General features: G+C 44.3%; 1 protein-coding gene across 2 annotated transcripts in view; it reads right to left on the reverse strand.

Moving 5' to 3' along the window:
- FRMD4A (FERM domain containing 4A) overlaps positions 1 to 21326 on the reverse strand; it is a 181977-nt gene that overhangs the window by 141721 nt on the left and 18930 nt on the right. For both annotated transcript variants that reach the window (XM_045533693.1, XM_045533701.1), the window contains exon 2: positions 16427 to 16492. In XM_045533693.1, the coding sequence (XP_045389649.1) occupies positions 16427 to 16492 (66 nt within the window). The remainder of the gene's footprint in view (positions 1 to 16426; positions 16493 to 21326) is intronic.

Here is a 21326-nt window from a genome sequence, read left to right on the forward strand (position 1 = left end):
GGGCATAGTCTTCTTGGTGGCTCTGAGCAAGACACTTTTTTGCTTTTTTGTGCCTCTGTTTTCCTTATTAAAAAAGTGATTATTTCTATACCAGCTTGTATTCCTTCTCAGGAAAGCCATCAAGATCAAGGAAACAGGCTCACGCCTGTCATCCCATCACTCTGGGAGGCCAAGACAGGAGGATGGCTTGAGTTCAGGAGATCAAGACCAGGGTATCCCCAAAGTCTCCACACAAAGGAAAAAGTTTGTAACGAATATTTTATAAATAAAGGTACATTTAGCTACCATTTCCCATTTTCCCTATGATGATGACTTTGGGGGCACCCTCTATATGCCCCCTACAAAGTCTGTGGTCTAGGAGGGCAGGTTTCTCAGGGGTAGGGAGGCCGGGAAGACTGCTTAACCAGAAACCCTCACTGCAGGGCTCCTCACTGGGTTTTAACAGGCAAATGTGCCCATATCTCAAATGGGAACATTCGGTGACGCATTTCCCAAATATACTTGACGTGAACCTACTCCAGCACATTTTTGGAAATACTGTTTCAGGGAACAGTTTCCTCAGGGGGACTGCCCTTTGAGAGAACCATCCAAAATTACAAATTTAAACCGACCTGACCACTGCCTTTCTCTCCCTCTTAATATGGACACCGGGCTGGAGAGAAACAGCTCACAAAGTGCGCTGGGCGGAGCCCGGCAAGGCTCGGGGGCCCCGACACTTGGATCCCAGGGCCCTGATTGGGCTCTGAGTCCCGGCCTCTGCCACAACAAGCATCAAGAAGCCAAGAATTCGAGCCAAGATTCCTGACCTTGTTTAAGGAAACCGTTCAGAGCTTTTCATAGACCAGAAAGTTGGCAGCGGGGAACCTACGACAGTTACAAAGGATCACAGGGTCATGTTTTCAGCCACTGTACTTTGTACAATAGTCGGCCACAACAGGCAGCTTCTAATTTTTCACCTGTTTGGGCAAGATCATCTCATCTCTATGTTGACAACGTTTTGTTTCCTGGGGGCTTGGCCTGACAGCACAACGTCGCATTCCACAATCAGAGATGAGCGTGGTGCTACTGTGACTCCCAGCTTTTGTCACAGCCAATCCCAAGCCCACTCTTCCCCTGCAAGGTTCTCCAGTTACACAGAACCACCAGGCACTGGGCATTTTCTGTGTCTTCCATTCACATCCTCACTTTCTTCTCCCTGCTTTTTGTTCCGACGACATGTGAGCAGTCGGGCACCTGGTGGCCCCTAGGGTGACCTCCCCAGTGAACATCTTTTAAGGGGACAGAGGAAGAAAGCAGGCTTAGCTCCTCTAGAAACCTTCCCATGAAAGACAGGGCATAACTTTGCCTCTCTAGTCATTCCCCTTTCAAAACATCACAGGCAACATCTCTGAATGACAATGTCCATTTATGATCTACTTATGTAAAGTCACCTGACTGCACTGCTGTTTGGTTTGCTGCGTTGCTTCCTCTGGAGTGTTTCCTACACACCTGGCTATACGGACGTCATAGTCTTTAGATCGTACGGTCCTGGGAGATGTGAATGTTGCCTGTTTCCCTTTATTATACAGTCTCAAATACTGACCGTGACCATGATATTGAACAAAAACCATCTGATGATGATTAAGATAAACACAGTGATTAACATCACTTCAGGGCTTGGCTGGAAGAATCACCATTTCTAAAGGCATTTTGGGGAGGTCATTGTTTATTTAGTTATCCATCTGGACAGAAGACTAAGGAAATTATATTTATGAGGAAATACTTTTTGAATCATCTCCCTCAGTGGCGATCCCAGCCAACAGGATTCCTGCCATAAAATGCCCCCCGTAAGTAAACCTGAGGAAGTCTGCAGATGTCATTGTGAAGTCTTAAGGTTTTGGGGAGGCCCCAGTTAATTTGGATTTGGGTCCAATGAGCATCCTTCTTTCTTTCCTTTCTCCTTTAAGCTATGGAACTCTGAGAGCTCAAGACGCAGGTGCTTTTGCAGATGGTCACGTGATCATGGCAAGGACACCGGCTGGCGGCCCATCAGGCCCCAGGCCCACATCACAGCTCGCTGCACACAGTCCCTGGGCTCAGGAGAGGAGCCTTAGGGGCCACCAGCCCTGGCCTACAAGGGTTGAGATTACAGAGGAGCAGACACCTAACAGCAGGGTGGCGTGTGCTGACACAGCCAGAGGCCTGACTTGCCCTGAAGGGACGCTGAGTCTAGAGTCTGCTGCTGCCTTCAAGAGCCAGAGTAGGGCAAAGCATCTCTTGCAGGACTGACGTCCCCAGCTGGGGGCTGGAGGGAAGACAGAGGCTCATCCCAGGTGGCAAACAGTATGTCCCTATAAAAATGATGGAGTAAGGCCCATAGCCACCTCAGGACACTCTGGGGTGGGCAGCTTTGTCCACACTGCTGATTTTATGCCTCACTATTGTGCATCAATAATCATTATTTATTCTTTTCTCTTCCTCTTTTCCTTCCTTCCTTCCTTCCATTCCTCCCTCCCTTCCTTCCTATTTTTTTTTTTTTCTAAAACACAGATATAAATTCTAAGGCTTAAAGAGGTCATTTGCTGAAGATCACTGCTATGGATTGAATCATGTCCCCAGGCCCCAAAATTCTTTGCTGAAGTCCTAACCCCAGCATCCCTCAGAATGCGACTGTACTTGGCGATAGGGCCTTGAAGGAGATAATTAAGGTTAAATGAGATCATACAGGTGGGGCCCCAATCCCATAGGACTGGTGTCCTCATACGAAGAGGAAGGGACACCAGGGACGCTTGCACACAGAGGAAAGGCCACGTGGAGACACAGAGAGAAGGTGGCCGTCTGCAAGCCAAGGAGAGAGGGCTCAGGAGAAACCAACCCTGCTGCCACCTTGATCTTGGACTTCCAGCCTCCAGAACTGTGAGAAAGAAATGTCTGCATTTCAGCCACGGTATTTTGTTATGGCAGCTTGAGCTGACTAATACAGTGGCAGTTAAAAAATGGTCTAACGTTAAGCTCAGCAGCAGCAGAGACTTTGTATGTTAACGTTGGTCTTGTTTCAACAATCTCAGGCTGAGGTTTAAGATGTTGGCTGCCTGCAAAGTTAGCTATTGCTTTATGACAAAAATTTTGATTGGCTTTTGTCCTTGGTTCCTGGGAGGGAGACGTAAAATCCTCGGAATTTCCTGAGTAATAAGATTCTTTTTGTTATTCATGAGCCCCTGGGATGGCCCCTCAGGGTATACTAATGAGATGACTTGGGAGGGGACTGGTCACCAGGAAGACTAGCCATGTGATTAGAGAGTTGGGGCTTTCAGTCCCCTGTTACTAGCCTGACCTTCCAACCTCCAGGAGAGGAAGGGGGCAGAAGATGGGGTTCAATCATTGCATGCAATCACTGCAGCCCTAATGTCGCAGGCCATGGGTAAGCGCGTGAGTTCCACAGCCGTCTGCATCTGAGCGATGCGGGTTGTGCCCCTGAGCCCCGCTCCAGCCTCTAATTCTATGCATTGTGGGTGGGGACTGGGAACCTGCATTTCTGACATGTCCCCAAGGGATGCTGTGCAGGACCACCCTTTGAGCACCCCTGGGGTGCATCAATCATGGATTCTGTTACCCTGTCAGTGGCAGGTTCAGATACGGGAATAACACAAACCAGCCACGGTCTGGGTGCAGTGGGGAACTGAGGTGTGGGGAGCCGGTTCCTCCCTGATAAAAAGTTATGAGAGGAGAAACTCCCTTTCCTGCTGCTGAACATGGTTGTGTGGGGGTGTGGGCTTGGGGTTGCTGCCGCCAGCCCATGGCCGGTCTAACCACTGCCGGTGGGAAGGGCAGAAGTCAAGGAGCCTGCAGAGCTTACCTGGACTTAACTGCACTTAATTTCACTGGGCTCAAAGGCAAACCGTATGGGAAGACTAGCATGTTTTTCTTGCTCATGAATATAATTTGGTGAGAATACCATTGTTGAACTAAAGACTACGTGGCACCTCTGCTCTCTAGGATTTATGCATTATATGTGAGTATGTGTGTGTTACGTGAGCATGAGTGTACATGTATGTGTGTTACTTGAGTGTGTGAATGTGTGTGAGCGTGCATGTATGTATGAAGGTATATGAGCGTGCATATGTGTATTATGCATGTGTATGTGCATGTGTCATGAGTGTGTATAAGTATATGTATGTGAATATGTGTGTATATGTGTTACAGGAGCACGAGTGTGCATATGTGTACATATGTGTCACATGAATGTGTGTATGAACATGTAGGTATGTGTACGTGTACGCAGATGTAAGGGTGCATGTGTGTGCATATATGTGTTATGTGAGTACATATGTTTGCATATATGTGTTACATGAGTGTGCAAGTGTGAATGTGTATGTGTGCATGCGAGTGCATGTGTGTATACATGTGAGTGTGTATGAGTGTGTATGTATGTGTTTGCATGTGTGTTATGTGAATATGTATGTTTGCATATACGCATTACATGCGTATGCAAGTGTGTGAATGTGTATGTGATTGTGCATGCAAGTATAAGTGTGTGAGTGTGCACAAGTGCATAAGTGAGCGTGCATGTGTATGTAAATATGTGTGCATGTGTCAGGTATGTGTATTTGCATATATGTATGTTACATGAGTATGCAAGTGTGTGAATTGGTATGTGATTGTGTATGCAAGTATGTGTATGTATAAGTGCATATGTGAGTGTGCATGTGTGTAAATATGTGTGCACGTGTTATGTATGTATATTTACATATATGTATGTTACATGAGTATGCAAGTATGTGAATGGGTATGTGATTGTGCGTGCAAGTATGTGTGTATGTATGTGTAAGGGCATATGTGAGTGTGTATGAATGTGCATGTAAATATGTGACTATGTGCATGTGTGTTATGTATGTATGTTTGCACATATCTGTGTTACATGAGTGCACAAGTATGTGTGTATGTGATTATGCACGTGAGTATATGTGTGTATGTGAGCATAAGTGCGTATGTGAGTGTGTGTATGAGTGTGTGTATGTGAATATGCGAGTGTGTGCTTGACAGACCCAACTTAATGCCGAGGGCATTTTGTTATCACAGCACTCACTAGTGTATGCGTCACTTTATTAGTTTCCAAATGGCAAGTGAAAGGCAGCGACTCGCCCACACCTCTCTGACTCTCTTACTCACAGGAGGCAAAATGCAATAGAGCACTGAGGTATTTCAGAGGATTATTACAGCTCTAAAATACCATTGTCTGAAATATATAGATATTTCTCTATTGATACTCTTTTTGTTATTTATAAAATACTGACGCTGTTACAGGAATAAGGAAGGCCAAAGTAAAAGAATGCTAATAAGGATTTTTATAATTCCAACATACGGCCCACTTTACTGTAGTAATATACCTTAAGATCTATTAACAATTTAATGTTTAAGAATCATTGCACTGATCTCTTGCCATCCTCAAAGGACTCCATGTGAGATTTCAAAACCTTTTTCCCTAAAAGAAAACATTTCTCGACCAGGTGGAAGAGGCAGTTGGGCATTTCCTGGAAAACGCAGTTCTCCAGGGAATCATCCAAGATCGCTGGGATCTCAGCAGGCCCTGCTGGTCACGTGTGTTTCTGAGCCTTGCACAGTCGCCTAGAATGCGTTTGAATGTCCCTAAACGTGTATTCCACTGTGCACTGCAAAACTGGGCACTGCAATCTCTGTGAAGGCTGCAGCCTCTCTGGGAAACAACAGTTCATACGTGAACTTGTGGTAATAGTTTGTGAAACGTGAAATCCAACCACCACCTTGTTTATAAGAGATAGTATACGTGACAACACGTGCCTTCAGTTCTCACCTTCCTACGGATCACAGCCGATGGGATTCATTGGTATATAATTGTGCTTTAGTATCATTTTAATGTAAAACATTAAGGATGGGGTCATATATAAGATACTGGGAGGCACCCATCAAAATCATTGTGTTTTCTATTTTATCCCCAAGAATGATGAGCGATTAGCATGCTTCGACATAATTGGAGCAGGAAACCTAATCCACTTGTCTAGATGGTTCTCTGGACTCTGTATGAATACATGTACATACATCTCCTGCCCATCATCCTATGACCTTGTTGTATGAGTTATATATGGCATTGGAAGGATGCGTAGTGATAACCAGTGTTCACGAACAGATTGGGGGATGATGTGTTGGGAAGTCTGGAAGGGTTAGGCAGTTAAGACGTTTTTTGATGGACTGTCAACCCATCACTTGTCCAATGAACTTCCACTGAACTCTATAAATACTCCATGAAGCCTTGCACAGAATCATATGGAAGACCTAATTATTACGAATAATAGCACTGTAAATTACGGAGCATTTCGCAGTCTCCTAAATGCTTTCCCTCAAAGCCAGGGTAGTTATCATTCCCATTTTACACATGAGGTAGCAAAGGCCAGTGACTTGCCCAGGTTACCATGGCTACTAAGTGGTCCAGCCTAAGAGACAGCTCTGATGTGCCGGGGAGTTTTCTGAACACTTCCAATGCTCTAGTTAATTTAATCCTAACCACAAATCTACAAGGCAGATACCAGTTTCAATTTACAGATAAAATTACAGCAGGAAGACTGGAGGCAGTTATTACTCCCCATTTATAGATGGAGCAACTGAAACTTAAAGAGGTGGTACAACTGGCCAAGGTCACGGAGCAGCTACGTGTCAAAGTCAGGTTGTGAGGCCAGGCCATCTGGCCCCAGAGCCTGTGCTCTCAATATACTGGAGCCTGCGTTAACTCTGGAGCCAGGAGGCCTGGTTCTGAATCATGTCTCTACCATTTACTAGCTGTGCAACTCCAAGTAAGTTACTTAACTTCTCTGTGCTCCGATTTCTTCATCTGAAAAATGGGAACAGTGACCTACCTCATAGAGTTGTGGGGCTCACTAGATGACTCAGCACATAATAAGCTCTTAGAACAGAGTCTGGTACAAAAGTAAGTGTTCAATTAGCTCACATGATGATCAATCAGTAAGCTATATAATTTCCTAAAGCATTTAAAATATGGTGCATGTAATTAAAGCTCAATTTACACTGAACTACTCAGGAGTGTGTTTATTTGCATAAAGGATACTTATATTTTCTATCCTCTGGTTTCTATCTAGACTAGTGATTTCCAAACCCTCATGTGCCTCCCTGTTGGTGGGGGGGACACGTTGGCAGAGTTCGGACCCTCTCTGTTTACATGACATTAGACAAAGGATTTTGCAGCTAAAAGAAGTATGAGAACTGCTGGTCTACAGGACTCCACTCTGGTCACTGGGTGGCTTGTGTCCATTGCTATGGACACCATTCCCTGCAATTGTGAAGTTGAGGACCCCAGTTCTGCTGGGCAGAGTGTGGCGACTATAATGCCACCCAGAGAGTAGGTAGTTTGGGGCAAAACTACCCTCTTCACCTCTTTGATATACTGTCTTTTACAAACAGGATATGGTCAGATCACAGAGGGGCGTGAGAGTCAAACAGAGGAGTTCAAACAGGATGAGCTCCGGAAGGCTTTGGAGCAGAGACACATCACAGGGCAGCATATAAGAAGGAAAATTCTGGTCGTGTCCTGCAGGACAAACTGGGATGAACAGAGACACAGAATTAGGAGGTCAGAAAGGAGCTGCTCCAGGGCTCTAGGCGAACAGTGCAGGGACAACGGGCACAGGGAGGATGTTGAGTCCAGGGTGGGAAATGTCTACAGTGGGTATCAACTGGGGAGGAGAAGGAAGGTCTTTCAGTAGGAGGCAAAAACAAGGACAGGACTGAAGGATGGGGATGGAGCCGAGGAATACGCCAAAGAGGTTGATCTGGAGAATCGTGGGCTCACTTTCCACGCAGGTGCGAGAACAAGATGACCCGGATTGGAGGAGGGAGATGACCTGCTTGGGTTGGTGAGAGGCGCTGGCACTGCCGCCTAGGGGGTCCATCACAAAGACCTGGCAGACCTGGCAGACCTGGCAGACAGCCGGAGGGGCAGGGCTGGGGCTTTGGCAAGATTTGGAAACTTTCCACGTGGCTTTGACAGCTGAACTGTCATCTCTGTGCTGGGCCAGGCAGGAAACCAGAAAGTAGAGAGATTCAAGGTGGGCAGGTCCATGGGGCTAGAAGAATTGGGGACAAACAGAGAGAAGCTGAGATTTCCCCCACGCCTTTCGGTTCTTTCCTCCACCCCTTCTGATACCTGACAGCGCAGGACAGGGGCTTCCTCCCTTCTTTCTTTGGGTTGGGTGGGACAAGTTGCAGCAGAGGCTGCCAGACGAGTAAATCTGCCACCCCCATACCCTCCTGGACCCCTCCTTACAATAAAGGACAGGGTTCGGTGGGCAGAAATCACATGGCAAGGCAGCTGTCCCAGCCACAGCAGAGCTGAGTGACAACACCCAGCCCATCCTAGGAACAGGAAGAACCAGCCACCCCTGGACTTGTAAAAAGTTGTACAGCCTAAGTAATCAGCTTCCACTTCCAGACATGCACTCTTAGCCCAAACGGACAGTTAGATCTGTGTAGCACAGTGGAAGACAAATAATAAATATTTCTCAAACACGCAAGTATTTGAACATCATGCCCAAGATCAATCTGAAAGTTACAGATAAAAAAACAAAAACAGTGGCAGCCTCAGATTGGCTAATGCTCAGGTTCCTGTTACCCCATCCTTTCCAACAGGGCCAGTTTGTTCTCCATTTCCACACTCGTCTTAGGGGTCTGTGCATGAGTGTGTTTAATGTTCCTTCTCATCTGTCTTTAGAAGAAAGGCAGAAACTAGGTGCACATCATTAAACAGTCACCTCCAGAGGTTCCTGATCTGTTCACACTCTCTTCTAGGGGAGATGCAGAGATGATTTTGTAAAGCATTTGCAGAAAAAATAACTCAGTAGTAAAATAACAACAAAAGAACTTTCTGGAAGGCTTTATCTTCCCTCCCCTTTCCTCTTTTCCTTCACATTCAGTTTGAGCCACATGAAAGTGTCCTCTTAGGACAAAGTCGGCCAAATATTGGCAATTTCAAATGGTCCCAATGAATACATTTTAAAACAGGTTAAGATTAGCATCCAGGGTGAATGGGGCACAGAGATGGAGATGCTCCAGAGAGAAGGGGGGAGGGGAGGGGTGTTGCTAGGCAACCAGCAGCCTGGACCAGTTGGTCAGCCGGGAGACGGCAATGGCCGCCTCTGCCTCCTTACCCCGCGCCTGGCTGAGCTGTCTGGTCAGGATCTGTGTGCGTGTGTGTCAGGGGTCCCCAGACACTGCGTCGATCTGCCTTTCCTGTCGCTCAGCCCTCTCCCACAGCCCCTCGGGGAAACTGTGATTCGCCTTTGTTCTCAGCCACTGCAGAAACTTTTCCACCAAGGCCCTTGCTGGAGAAGGGAGATGGAGGGCGTCCCTCACCACGGCAGGACTTAGCCACCTGTGTCCCCCAAGGGTATACACTTCATGGACTATGTCTTATCCCTCCAAACCACAAAATGAACTTGCCATTCTAAATGGAGTTACCATTAGCTTATCTGTGTCTATTCCTATCTTAACATTTCTTTCCTCACCATGTGCCTTTCAAATGTTAAATATTATCTGCCACCCCCAGGGGCCGGGAAGACATCTGTTTTGCTCATTTGGTGGAGTGCCCAGCCCTGCAGGCTCTGCAGAGAGCAGCCTCTTAAGTGATGACGGCCATCACGGTGAAGTGTGAGGTCAGCCCAAAGCGGGGCTCCCTGACGCCCCTCGGGCTCTTGTTTTATGAGGTGGCCTGTGGCCTGGGAGGTCCCGCACAGAAGGTTCCTAACACCGGAGTCCCTCTGTCTGCTCTCAGCTTCTGTGCACAGCTTCTCAGCGCTTGGCTGAGAGTGTCACTCCTGAATTCAGAGCAGACAGGAGCAGATGGCAGACCTGGGGCCCACTCCAGTAGATGGCCCAGTGGGCAGATTAGAAAAAACCCACCTGCCCACCCGGCTCAGTGGGGAAGCTGTGGAATCATCCCTGTATTCTTCCCTTGGCAACATGTGCTTTGGGGGACTTCCTGGTGTACAGAAACAAACCCTTGCATTTTTACAGAAGAATATTATTAACCACAGACGCAGCTACACTTGGGCTATGAGGCTGTGTGCCCACAATGCAGAGAACCCAAATTGATTCATTTATTCCATGTAGCACTATCAGAGTTCTAGATGTTTTAAAAACACACAGACATTTCTTTTCCAGCCCATTTTAAGCCAGATTATTGACTGTGCCCTCAATGATACCTTACTGCCAGCCCATATTAACATTCATAACCTTTAAGACGGAATATCACTGTTGACAGATATAGAAAAGTAATAGGAGGGCAACAATTATTTCATCTCCTCCTGTAGAAGTTTCCTCCACACCTGATAGCCTGAGGCTTTTACATGATGTGCAAATCCTTCATCCTGATGTGTCACATATTTACATCTTGACTAGATAGATTAGGAGCTGGGTTCAAAGGAACTAAATGACCTGGGCAAACCCATCTTTAGTGCAGACCTGAGATAAAGTTCAAGGTCTTTAATTGCCGTCATTTTGGATGCTGGTGTCAGGGGCCAGCAGGGCAGCCTTGTCACTGGTGAACTGTGTCTTGTCTCAGTTGTTCATTGCATATACTTTTTATGGCGCAGTGAAATGAGAATGGGATACAATATTAGAAGATCTATGCTCGGGCTATATATACTCAACTAGCTATGTGACCTTGAGTAAGTTATTTAACCTTTCTGAATTTCTGTTTGCTTATCTGAGATAGCATCTACTTTATACAGTTAGTGTGAGGATTAAATAAGATATATTCCATATAAATTCCATAAAGAATTGTAAAATGTAGTCGTTATTATGCCAAACATCCAGTATGATATCAGGGCAACCCGAAACAATTTTATTCTGTTGGAAATTTTTCCTCTTATTTTTTCTCTGTCCTTCAGAGATAGCAGTCCAACAGAAATATAATAACGTGAGCCACAAAAGTGAGCCCTATATAAAATTTGAACTGTTTAAGTAACCATATTAAAAAAGTAAAAAGAGCCTGGGTGCGGTGGCTCACCTCTATAATCCCAGCACTATGGGGAGGCCAAAGTGGACGGATTACTCAAGGCTAGGAGTTCAAAACCAGCCTGGGCAACAGAGTGAAACCCTTGTCTCTACGAAAAAATTTAAAAATCAGCCAGGTGTGGTAGCACCTGTAGTCCCAGCTACTCAGGAGGCTGAGACAGGAGGATCCCTTGAGCCCAGGAGTTGGGGGTTGCAGTGAGCTATGACGGTGTCACTACACTCCAGCCTGGGCAACACAGAGAGAGAGAGACCCTGTTTGTAAAAAGTACATAAATAAAAAATTTAAAAAAATAATAAAGTAAAAAGAAGCAGGTGCAGTTCATTTTATATTTTCTTTAACCTAATATATCCAAAATATTATCATTTCAACATGGAATCATCAATACAAAAATCCTTGATAAGACATTTCACTTCTTTTAATATACAAAGTCTTTAAAATCTGGTGTATGTTATACACTTGCACACGTCTCCGTCTGCACTGGCCACATTCTGCTCCGTGGCCATGTGTGGCTGGTGGCTACTGTACCACACAGAGCAGCTGAGACCTTCCTGAAGCTTCTGTCCCAGTGGCTCTCTCGGGATTAGGAGCACCGTGTCACATGCGGCAATAATTTAGTTGCTGTCTTTTACTCTCATGGAAAACACTAACTGGTTAAAGTTTGCTCCATTTCTCAGAATCATAAGGACACTGTATTCCTCTATTTGAAAAGTAGACAGTTACAGTATCTTGCTGATGGCCACTGAGGGACTGGCGCAGAGCGGGAGAGACGCGGTAACCCCACAGCAACCTGGGTCTTGGGGACTTGGGACACAGCCTTCTATCGTGGGGCAGCTCCTTACACAAAGCCAGGAGCGAGGTTCAGTGTGGCAGAATTAGGGGACAGGGACAGGACTCTGATGTGCAAACCTCCATCATCAAAGGGAAGAAATTCTGCCAACAGAGTCTAACATCGACTCATCTAAAGAGACAGGGAAAAACACTAAAATGAACTGTCCCTGGAGTGGAAGCCAATGTGTGTTTTTCTCGTGCCGGGCCGTCTTCCGGTGAGACGGGACGTTGTACGGCATCCTAAGCCCCGAGAGAACCTAATAAGGAAGGGCCACACCTCAGCCATTCCATTCTAGTGAAAATCTTTTCTATTTTTAAGAGGCCCAGGAAAAAGAGTCCAGAACCTTCCCTACTAACGGCTTCCTGTAGTCCATCTATCGACTCTCACCGTTCAGAAATTCTTCTCAAAGCCTCCAACGATTCCCCCTACAGCTAAAGTACATGTTGGCCTTTCCTGGCTTGCAAAATATTCTTCCTAAATATGTCTTCAGATCAGAAAAAAAAAATAAAGAAAATAATTTTAGAGGAGTAAGGTTACAAGACTTGGGAAGTTCATGTTCAGACAACACATGCCTGACCCCCTCTTATCTGCCTATAACAGCTCCAAGAAGAGGCCAAGTCAGAGACTGCGATGGAGGTGGCCTCTCTCATTTTAATGAAGGCTTTTTGCGTGCATTTCTAATTGGTGGAAAGGATTTTGGAAAACAGAGTGAAAAACACCACCTGCAGGCTGGATCGCAGGGTGGTCTGGCCATGCGATCTGCCGTACGTCCACGGCCAAGGTCGAAGGTCTGGTCTGCTGCTGAATGCTCGAATCAGCTTCCAGCTGTTCTTAAGCAGAATTTGAGGACTCACGTTCGGAGCTCTTAATACATTGTAAAGACGTGGGTGTCAGGGCATTGGCTGTGGATTTAGGGATGAGCCTTTCGAATATTAATTCCTAGAGGATCACCCTTGACCGTCTGCCCTTCCCTGGTACGGGCGGTGTGGGATTCACTCGGGGTAATCAGGGATTTGGAAGTACAGATTTCACGAGATAATCTCCAAGTGCTTTGCAGAATAAGCACTAAACATTCAGATGAGGGCCATTTTTCTCTGCAGCCCAGAGAAGGGAATGCTACACTCAGAGTAGCTGGGTCGACAGTACTGTTTGAAATGATCTGCGTGGCTGTCTGGCTACTAGCATCCTCCTGGCAGGAAGCAATTCTCCATGAGGGGGTCGGTTCTTGAGGCCAAGTCAGCTTGTTCCTCCAACACTGATGCCGTAGAAGATTCCCTGCTTCTGCAGATCCGAGGTATAGCATTCGATGAGTCTCTTAGCCTCCTAGTGAGTGGCAAAAACTAAACTCCCACCTCTGACATTTCTTATTAATGTCTTTCCGTCACCTTTGTGCAAACCTGTTTACTTCTCCGGGGGAGAGAAATGCTTCCTCCAAACCCACCTCTGCACCCTACAAACCTCATCAGGTCAACACAGAAGTCTTTCCCGTCCCTCCTCCTCTCCAAATCCCTAGACCGAGAGATCAGGAAAGGCACTGCTTGGTCTAAGGCTTACTATGAACATCCTGAGATTGTTCTTAACAACAGCAATGCTCTCAGCATTTAATATATTTTGGTGACTAAAGCATAAATGAATCTGAAGGTTATCACTCTATGAATAATATCAAAAAGAAGGTAATAGGTCAAGATGTTTTATGACATTAAAAACCTCGGGATGGGTTCAAATGAGCGAGAGAATAGAAACTCCCTTTAGAAAAGATTCTGCCAAAAGGTTATATGCCTGGATAACAGAACTTTGTGGAGGAGAAAGAAGAGTCAGATATTTAAGTTGGCTTTTGTCCAATAGTTTTAACCTTGTTTCTTCAAGTTTTGCTGAAGCCCGCTCTGCAATAGAGTTTAGAATCTTTCCTTTTATTTGGGCTGGGCTTGGTGCCTCATGCCTGTAATCCTCGCACTCTGTGAGGCTGAGGCGGGGGGACCGTGTGAGCGCAAGAGTTTGAGACCAGCCTGAGCAAGAACATGATCCCATCTCTACTAAAAAATAGAAAAAATTAGCCAGGTGTGGTGGTGGGTGCCTGTAGTCCCAGCTACCGGGGAGGCTGAGGCTGGAGGATCACTTGAGCCCAAGAGTTTGAGGTTGCTGTGAGCTATGATGATGCCACTACACTCTAATCAGGGTGACAGGGTGAGACTCCATTTCAAAACAAGAAAAAAAAAAAAGACTCTTTCCTTTTAAGAATATATTGTGCTAAGCTAAATTCCCTGCCAAGCAATCAGTACTATGGCAAGAAGTCCTTTGGGGAAGTAATACCAAGGCATTTTAGGGCTTGTTCATTCTTTCATTCAATAGATTTTTATGTAGTGAAACAATGTGCCAGGCGCCGGGCTGGGACCGGGGACACACAGGGGCCAAGACGCAGACCCAGCCCTCATGCTGCTGGACACTCTGGGAAATGGCGACAAGCGAACAGGCAATGACAATGAGGTGTGGCCGTGTTGTGAGAAGCTCAGGGAGGAGCAGCTAAGACCCAGATGTGGGAGGGACAGGGAGAGCCTTGGCTGAGTGTGGGGACGTGTCTTCCAAGTTGTAAACTAAAGACTGAATGGAAACTAACCAGGTCCAGGGGTGAGAGTGTGGGAAGGACAGTGATTTAGGAAGAAGAAATAACACGTGAAGCATGTTCTAGAAAGCGGTGGGAAGGGCACGCCCTTCTCTGGTTTGGCTTAATTCAACACTTCCTTGATTTTATAGGGTTGAGGGTAACTGTTCCAAAACTGTGCACATCAGCGATTAAATATATCTTCTGTGACTCAAGTCCATCTCAGCTGTCCCCATTCCTATTTTCTCAAGGCAGGCTGGCCCAGAGAACTGCCACTGGAGTCTCATTTCCTGTTCCAGAAGGGAGCTTGTCTCTAAGTCCTCAAGCTTTGATTTAAGAAAAGCATATAAAACGCGCCAGGTCACTCACCTATAAATTCCTCACGCTGACTCTTAATCTTAGTTAATGATTCTGCTAATTAAAGAGAACTTGCTCAACTTTATTGCCTTAGTCCCCAAATCCAAACCACAAGTGTGACTTTTAAGGATGATAGGCTGTGGAATCTAGCCTAACAAGGCCATAATTCAAAATGTGGGAGAACTCTATGCATAGGGATAAGAGAATCACAGCATTTACTTGTACTAGTGAAAAAATTGTAAAAAACAAAACAAAACAAAAACAAAACTTGTTAACTATACCCAAATGGGGGAATGATTAGATAATAATAGCATATCCATTTCTGGAATTTATGCAGCTATTCACAAAGATGATAATTTACAGTAACTTGGAAAATACTAGTGAAAGACAACATTAAGTGAAAAATAAAATATATAGGATTATATACATACATTATGATTACAACCATGCAAGAAATATAAATGTGAAAAATGCTAGAAAAAAACCCCACCAAAATGAGAATAGTAGTTGAATCAGTACAGTGTAATTATGAGCCTTTTCCTAGTTTCTCTGTTTTCTATATTGCATCTCTAAAGCTTTTATCATTTGACTCCTATTACTAGTATTAAGTCTTAAAGTCATCAATTTGAATGTTTTCAAACCAAAGCAACAAGTACAAGGTAATATCAGACGAGCACCTGTACATGAGTCTTCCCACTGAAGCAGGATCATGTCCCCTGTGACCGAGCAGGTGGGCACCATTTCAAACCCACCCCCCCTTCCTGATGAACTGTAGCTTCTTCCTAGGAAAATGTGACGGAGGATGGCACACAACGCCCTAAGAACCTGACACAGACATTTGAGAACACCAAGCAAATGTAACAAAAGTTGGAATAGAACAACAGATTTGGAATGGTAAACTCTTTAAGTCAGGTTTGGAAACATCACCATTCTTTAGGGTTCTGGGTTGAGCAATGATCTCTCCAAGAGCAAGCTGACCAAGACGGGGGTCTCTGATTCCTGTTACTTCTCTGACCTTGCTGATGCTGATGTGTTTTTAGTTAGGGACAAACTGACTGATTACCTGGATCTCAGTGTTTCCAGATGCTAAACAGGGATGGCAATGTTGACCCCCGGGATGGGGCAAGAAGGGGTCGCTTAGCTCTTAGAGAGAAGACAGAGCACAGAGATCATCCATCTTTCTTCTCAACTATGAAAACTGAACTTGAAAAGAATGAACTATTAATATTCTCTATCCCCTCTGAGCAAGGAAGACTAAATCAGTGTTAGTTACAGCAAGAGTTATTTAGGTTACATTGTAGTTAACTCCTTCCAGGCAGGAATAGCTAAGCGCAGTTGTGCAATTTCCTTTTCTAGAGATTTGTAACAATAGGTTAGATACACATTTGGCCTTGAATGCCTCAGGCTCCAATGTGTACAGACACAGAACAGGCAAAAAATAGCACACACACTATACACCCTGGTGTGCCCTCGTCATTCTCCCCCAGATTTTAACAGATAGTCAAAAACAGTTCACATTCTCCCTCTCCGTCCCCAGCTGAATCAACATCTGAACCACATCCACGTCCGCAGAAACTTAGAAAGTGGACCAAAAGCGGTTTACCTGTACTAGGAGTTCCAGCTTCCTGTCATCAAGAAGATGTACTTGACATCGACGGCCCTCCGTCATCTAAGAGGGAAGAGAAACGGTGGTCGTGAGAGTCTAGCAGCGGGACAAGGGTTAGAGGGTCCCCTACGGTGGACTCCACCAGGCATATTCCTCTGGGTAAAGCGTCCTCTGGGAGTTGGCATGATACAATGCCAAGAAGTGGCAGAATAGGTTCATTCATTCAGGTGAAAATATTTATTGAACACTTGCTATGGGCCATGCACTGTTCTGGGAGCTGGGTGCATAGCAGCACACAGGACAAAGTCCCTGTCCTCATGGAGCTCACATTCTAATGGGGGAGACATAAAATAAATCAGCAAATATGTACATAATATACAATCAGGTGGCGCTGTTACTCATTCTTTACTCATCCGTCCATTCAGTAATTGTAGCAAATTGTAGCACCATGCATTAGGGACAGCTCAGGATCCCATCTCTGCCTCCTCTTCCCCCAAGATGATCCACCAGAGAGCAGGTGACCATCCATCCGGCAATGACTTTATTTCTGTGTTAATTGTCCCCTCCTCGGGGCTGACCTGATTCCCTACAATGCTGTCACCAATCACAGAGGAGCCCTGGAGACCAGTGCCCACAGCTAAACCTGACCCATGTTCCTTGTGCCTTTCAGCACTGATATCTCTGAGCGGTGTAACTGAAAGACAGGCACCTGGGACAGGTACCAGGAGACCCAAGTCTAGTGTTGGCCCTGCCAGTAACAGCAGGTGCAGGACTTTGGACAAGTCTCTGTTGGTCTCTGTGCCCCAGTCTCATACACAAAAATGAATGGGCCAGGCCCAGTGGGCTGCTGGTGGGAGTTTAACAACTGGCTTTCTGGAAGGAAAAAGCCTGCTTTGTAGCATTTGCTGAGCCCTGGCATCTCCCTCAAAGGAAATCCTTTGCAGAACAAGGCTTCTCATAGATGGCAGCTGGCGACCCCTCTAACCGTAAATTGTCTTGCAGAAATCACGACATCTGATTTCAAGCTACTGTCATGACAACACTGATGCTATTTCCAAAATACAGATACAACAGACACAAATAACCTCCACAGCACAGAGAACAGTAAAGTGTAGTAAAATAATCAAGACGTGATGGATTTTGGGTATTCATTACCTTTGTTTTTTAAATACAGTGTATTTAAGTATAAGTTTATTCATTTAATAATGGCACACTATTACAACTGGCTACACGAATTCCTACAAATGTAGCAATTGACTCTCCTAAGCTGGTATCCAACTGGTTCCAACACGACTTTCTGCACCAGATGAGCCATAAGGTTCCTTCCAGCCCTTCTATTTTACATGACTCCATAGATCCCACTAAAGACACCTTTTCCCCAGCTATGGTCACTTCAAACAGATGAAAAGAAAAGTTGCACATGAGCAGAACCTGCCCTTATCTCTTTGCCCGGCCATCGGAGTTCTCACGAGTGCCCCCTCCAGGAAAGACGGAAAAGTGCCTCTTCTCTTCTTCCACGGGGATTATTCTTTGACCATCAGCATGTTTAAAGCTGTCATAGAAACCTACGAGAAAATTCCCTTATTCCTTCCTCAAAGGAAACCACCCTAGCACGCTTTCATCAAGTCAGATTTCTCTTGTTTTGGGCTCTAAATCAAAACAGCATGTCCTGCTTGCATGAGGCGAATCTCAACCATCTCTTAATTCTGAACTATGATAATGACTCTGCAGTCCCCAGCTCTGAGAAAAATCAGCAAGAAAAGTTTCACATCTTCCTAAGCATTCTAACAAAGCGATTAAAGGAGATTTAAAAATGGGAGGAAAAAAATGCTTGCCATTTTGCACACACAAACCAAAACTGGCAGCTATGGCTATGAGACGGTATTTGCAAAGTCCTTATTTACTCATTGAACTCTTAACTTCAGGTGTTAATTGCCTTAGCAGGAAAACAGGCTCAAGTCCTATTAGAATCTATCAACCTTGCATGCAGTAAGCATCCACACTGAAACTTAATTTTAAAAAATCTATCAACTTCCTTTCAATCATTCCCCCATCTTCATTCAATGAAAGCCACTTCAATTTTAAATTAGGCTACAAAATATCTGCTGCTATGCCAACACATATAAATAATTCCTTAATCAAAAAAGGATGCCAAAATGTTAATTTCAAGTTTCAATAGGGCAGTTAATAGCAGTTGCACAGGTGCTTTGGATATAATTTTAGAGCTAGAGCGAGTCAGTTCTCATTAGAAAGAAGCTAAGGTTAAAAGAGTGAAAGTTTTAAGAAGGAAAATGATACGATCATCCAGCATATTATTTTGAAATTCTCTTAAAAACATTTATCATGAGTTTGAGAAAATTCTCTGGAATTGGGAATGGGGAGAGTTTTAAGAAAGAAATTCTGCTTGTCCTTTGCATCTTTAAAACACTAAGTTTTGAGCTTCATTTTCTTGTCAAAGGTTAAGGGCATAAATGTGCTCTTGAGTTACTTATTCACATTCTAATAAAGTGATGCAAACTAATTGGTATCTGAAAGACATTACTGGATCAAATAAAGTTTTAATCACAGTAGTGAAGAAGAGGTAGCAGCATTATCATTTTCTCAAACTATTTCAAAGCACACAAATTTCACACCCATACTTAAAAGTTTACCCTGAGGTTCACATTTTCATCTGAAAAAAAAAATTACTTCTCCTTACATTAAATGGTCTCACCTTATCTGTTGAACAACGTAAGGAAGTCACTGTGAATCAAGATGTTAGTATCTACCCAAAGTCTTCCAAGTTCTCTCTTCAACAAAGCCTCAACACTAATTCCTGGGGAATCTTTGAGCACGTTCCGTATTTTAATGCCTCCCTTACAGAAAGCAAAATGTCCTCGCAAAACATCAGCATAGAGCCATGAGGCTAAACAGACACTCACCTTTGAACCACCATGTTTTCGAAAGCACAACTTTCTTTTGACAGCACTGCTGCAGTTTGCTTCCCAAAGGAACACCTGTGTGTTGTTCCCTACTCAAGTAAGATCAGAGTCTCCTGTTCTCATCCCCAGTTCCGAAAAGGTGCCCCATTTTGGGTATGTACAGAGAAAGAGTTGACATCTGTAGCTTTGTCTGTCTTGCCAGGAACACTGAAATTTTCTTTTGAATACTAACAGTTGTAAAATAATACTGCTTTCCGTTTTTTTTTTTTTTTTTTTTTTTCATTTTCTTTAGACCTCTGGCATCACCCTCAAAGGAAATCCTTTGGAGAACAAGGCTTCTCAAGAGATGTCAGCTGGTGACCATTCCAACTATAAATCGTCTTGCTGCAGTACAATTCTATACCAAGCAGAGGGCTTGCCAAGTGCATTGTGATTCTAAAGGATGTGTGCCAAAGTGTTATTCTGAAAGTGAGGTGCCCACCCCAATTTATCCAACTTGGCTGTTCAGATACACTCTGAATCGCAAAGACTGCATAAACATGGAAACATTTAGGATACTAGTTTAAGTGACCGTAGCAGGCTATGAAATATGTGTGCTAATTGTCATGCATATGAACAGAGATTAAGAGGAAAAAATAAAAACACAGTAGTTGATTGGATTTGCTAGGGTATTAGGCTTAAGGGAGGTTCCCAACCCCCCAATATTATTTAACATGTTGTTCCTTTTTTTCTTAGTTAAAAAAGTGTGAAAAAGAAACTGTATCTAGAAAGATGATTGACACTGTTTGAGGTAAGCTATAGGAAATAAAAACTGAGAAACTTCTTTCCCAGCAAATTTGCTTAGATTGCCTATATTTTTAACATACAAAATCAGATCTTTTAATATATGAATGAGAATTTGCATTGTCACATAGGACAGTATACTTGAGACTGAATATCTGATCCATTCTCGCCCTGCAGACAGAATGAGTGGGAAGCCAGTTTGTGACCAGAGGTGATTCCCAGAGTATAGATTCTGGAAAGGGGAATTATAAATATCTATGTTTGAGGCTGTCTGTCTACAATGGCCTGACATAGTCACGATGGTGGAGAGAACTGTTGTTCCAATATGGCAGGAGAGTCCCCTCTTCCGGGCATTATTAAAAAACAAAATAATTAGCAAGGACAAACCCCCAAATGGCCATTTCAGGAGACGTGCAGGATACTGAGCTCAGGGTGTGAATTTACTTGTTCTGGCTTAGGCTTAGATTGGAAACAGTCACGGGATGGCAACCTTGAAACCATTCTGCTGCCCACACCTCCCAGGGGTAGAGAAAAAGTAGAACTCAAGGTTTGGGAAGCCTTTTCTTAAAGACAGTACCAACATTTTGATTTGAGAAAACACCAAATATGCTTTATTAAGAATATTTTCCCTTCAAATTCAAAACCAAGTCAACCCTATTTTCATATGCTGCTTCTAACCTATTTCTCAACATACTACAATTCTTTTTCTTTTTGTCCTTTTGTTTTGGCCGCTTCTTAGATATCTTCTCTCCCCCTTTTCTTGTGTTTTGCCAATAATTTATATACCATGGTATATACATGTGCGAGAAGAGCTCAGAAGAAATAATCCTAGTTCCACTGTTTATAACATTTTTTATTTTTATTTTTTGAGATGGGGGGTCTCACTATATCCCCCAGGCTGGTCTTGAACTCCTGGGCTCAAGTGATCCTCCCGTCTTACCCTCCTGAGTAGCTGAGACTACAGATGTGCCATGACCATACCCAGCTAATTGGTTTTTTAAATCTTTTGTAGAGATGGGGTCTTGCTATGTTGCCCAGGCTGTAGAAATGTAATGCAGTTGTGCAAATTGATCCTGAATTCAGAAAAAACCATGCGTTTTTTAAAAAACAAAAACTAAAAAGTAGTCGATCAACACTTGTTATATTTCCTCAGTTTCCTGAGGCTAATTTACGCTAAAACTGTTATTGGGAAG

Source organism: Lemur catta, chromosome 1 (genome assembly GCF_020740605.2).
Source record: "Lemur catta isolate mLemCat1 chromosome 1, mLemCat1.pri, whole genome shotgun sequence".
Taxonomy (NCBI): Eukaryota; Metazoa; Chordata; class Mammalia; order Primates; family Lemuridae; genus Lemur; species Lemur catta.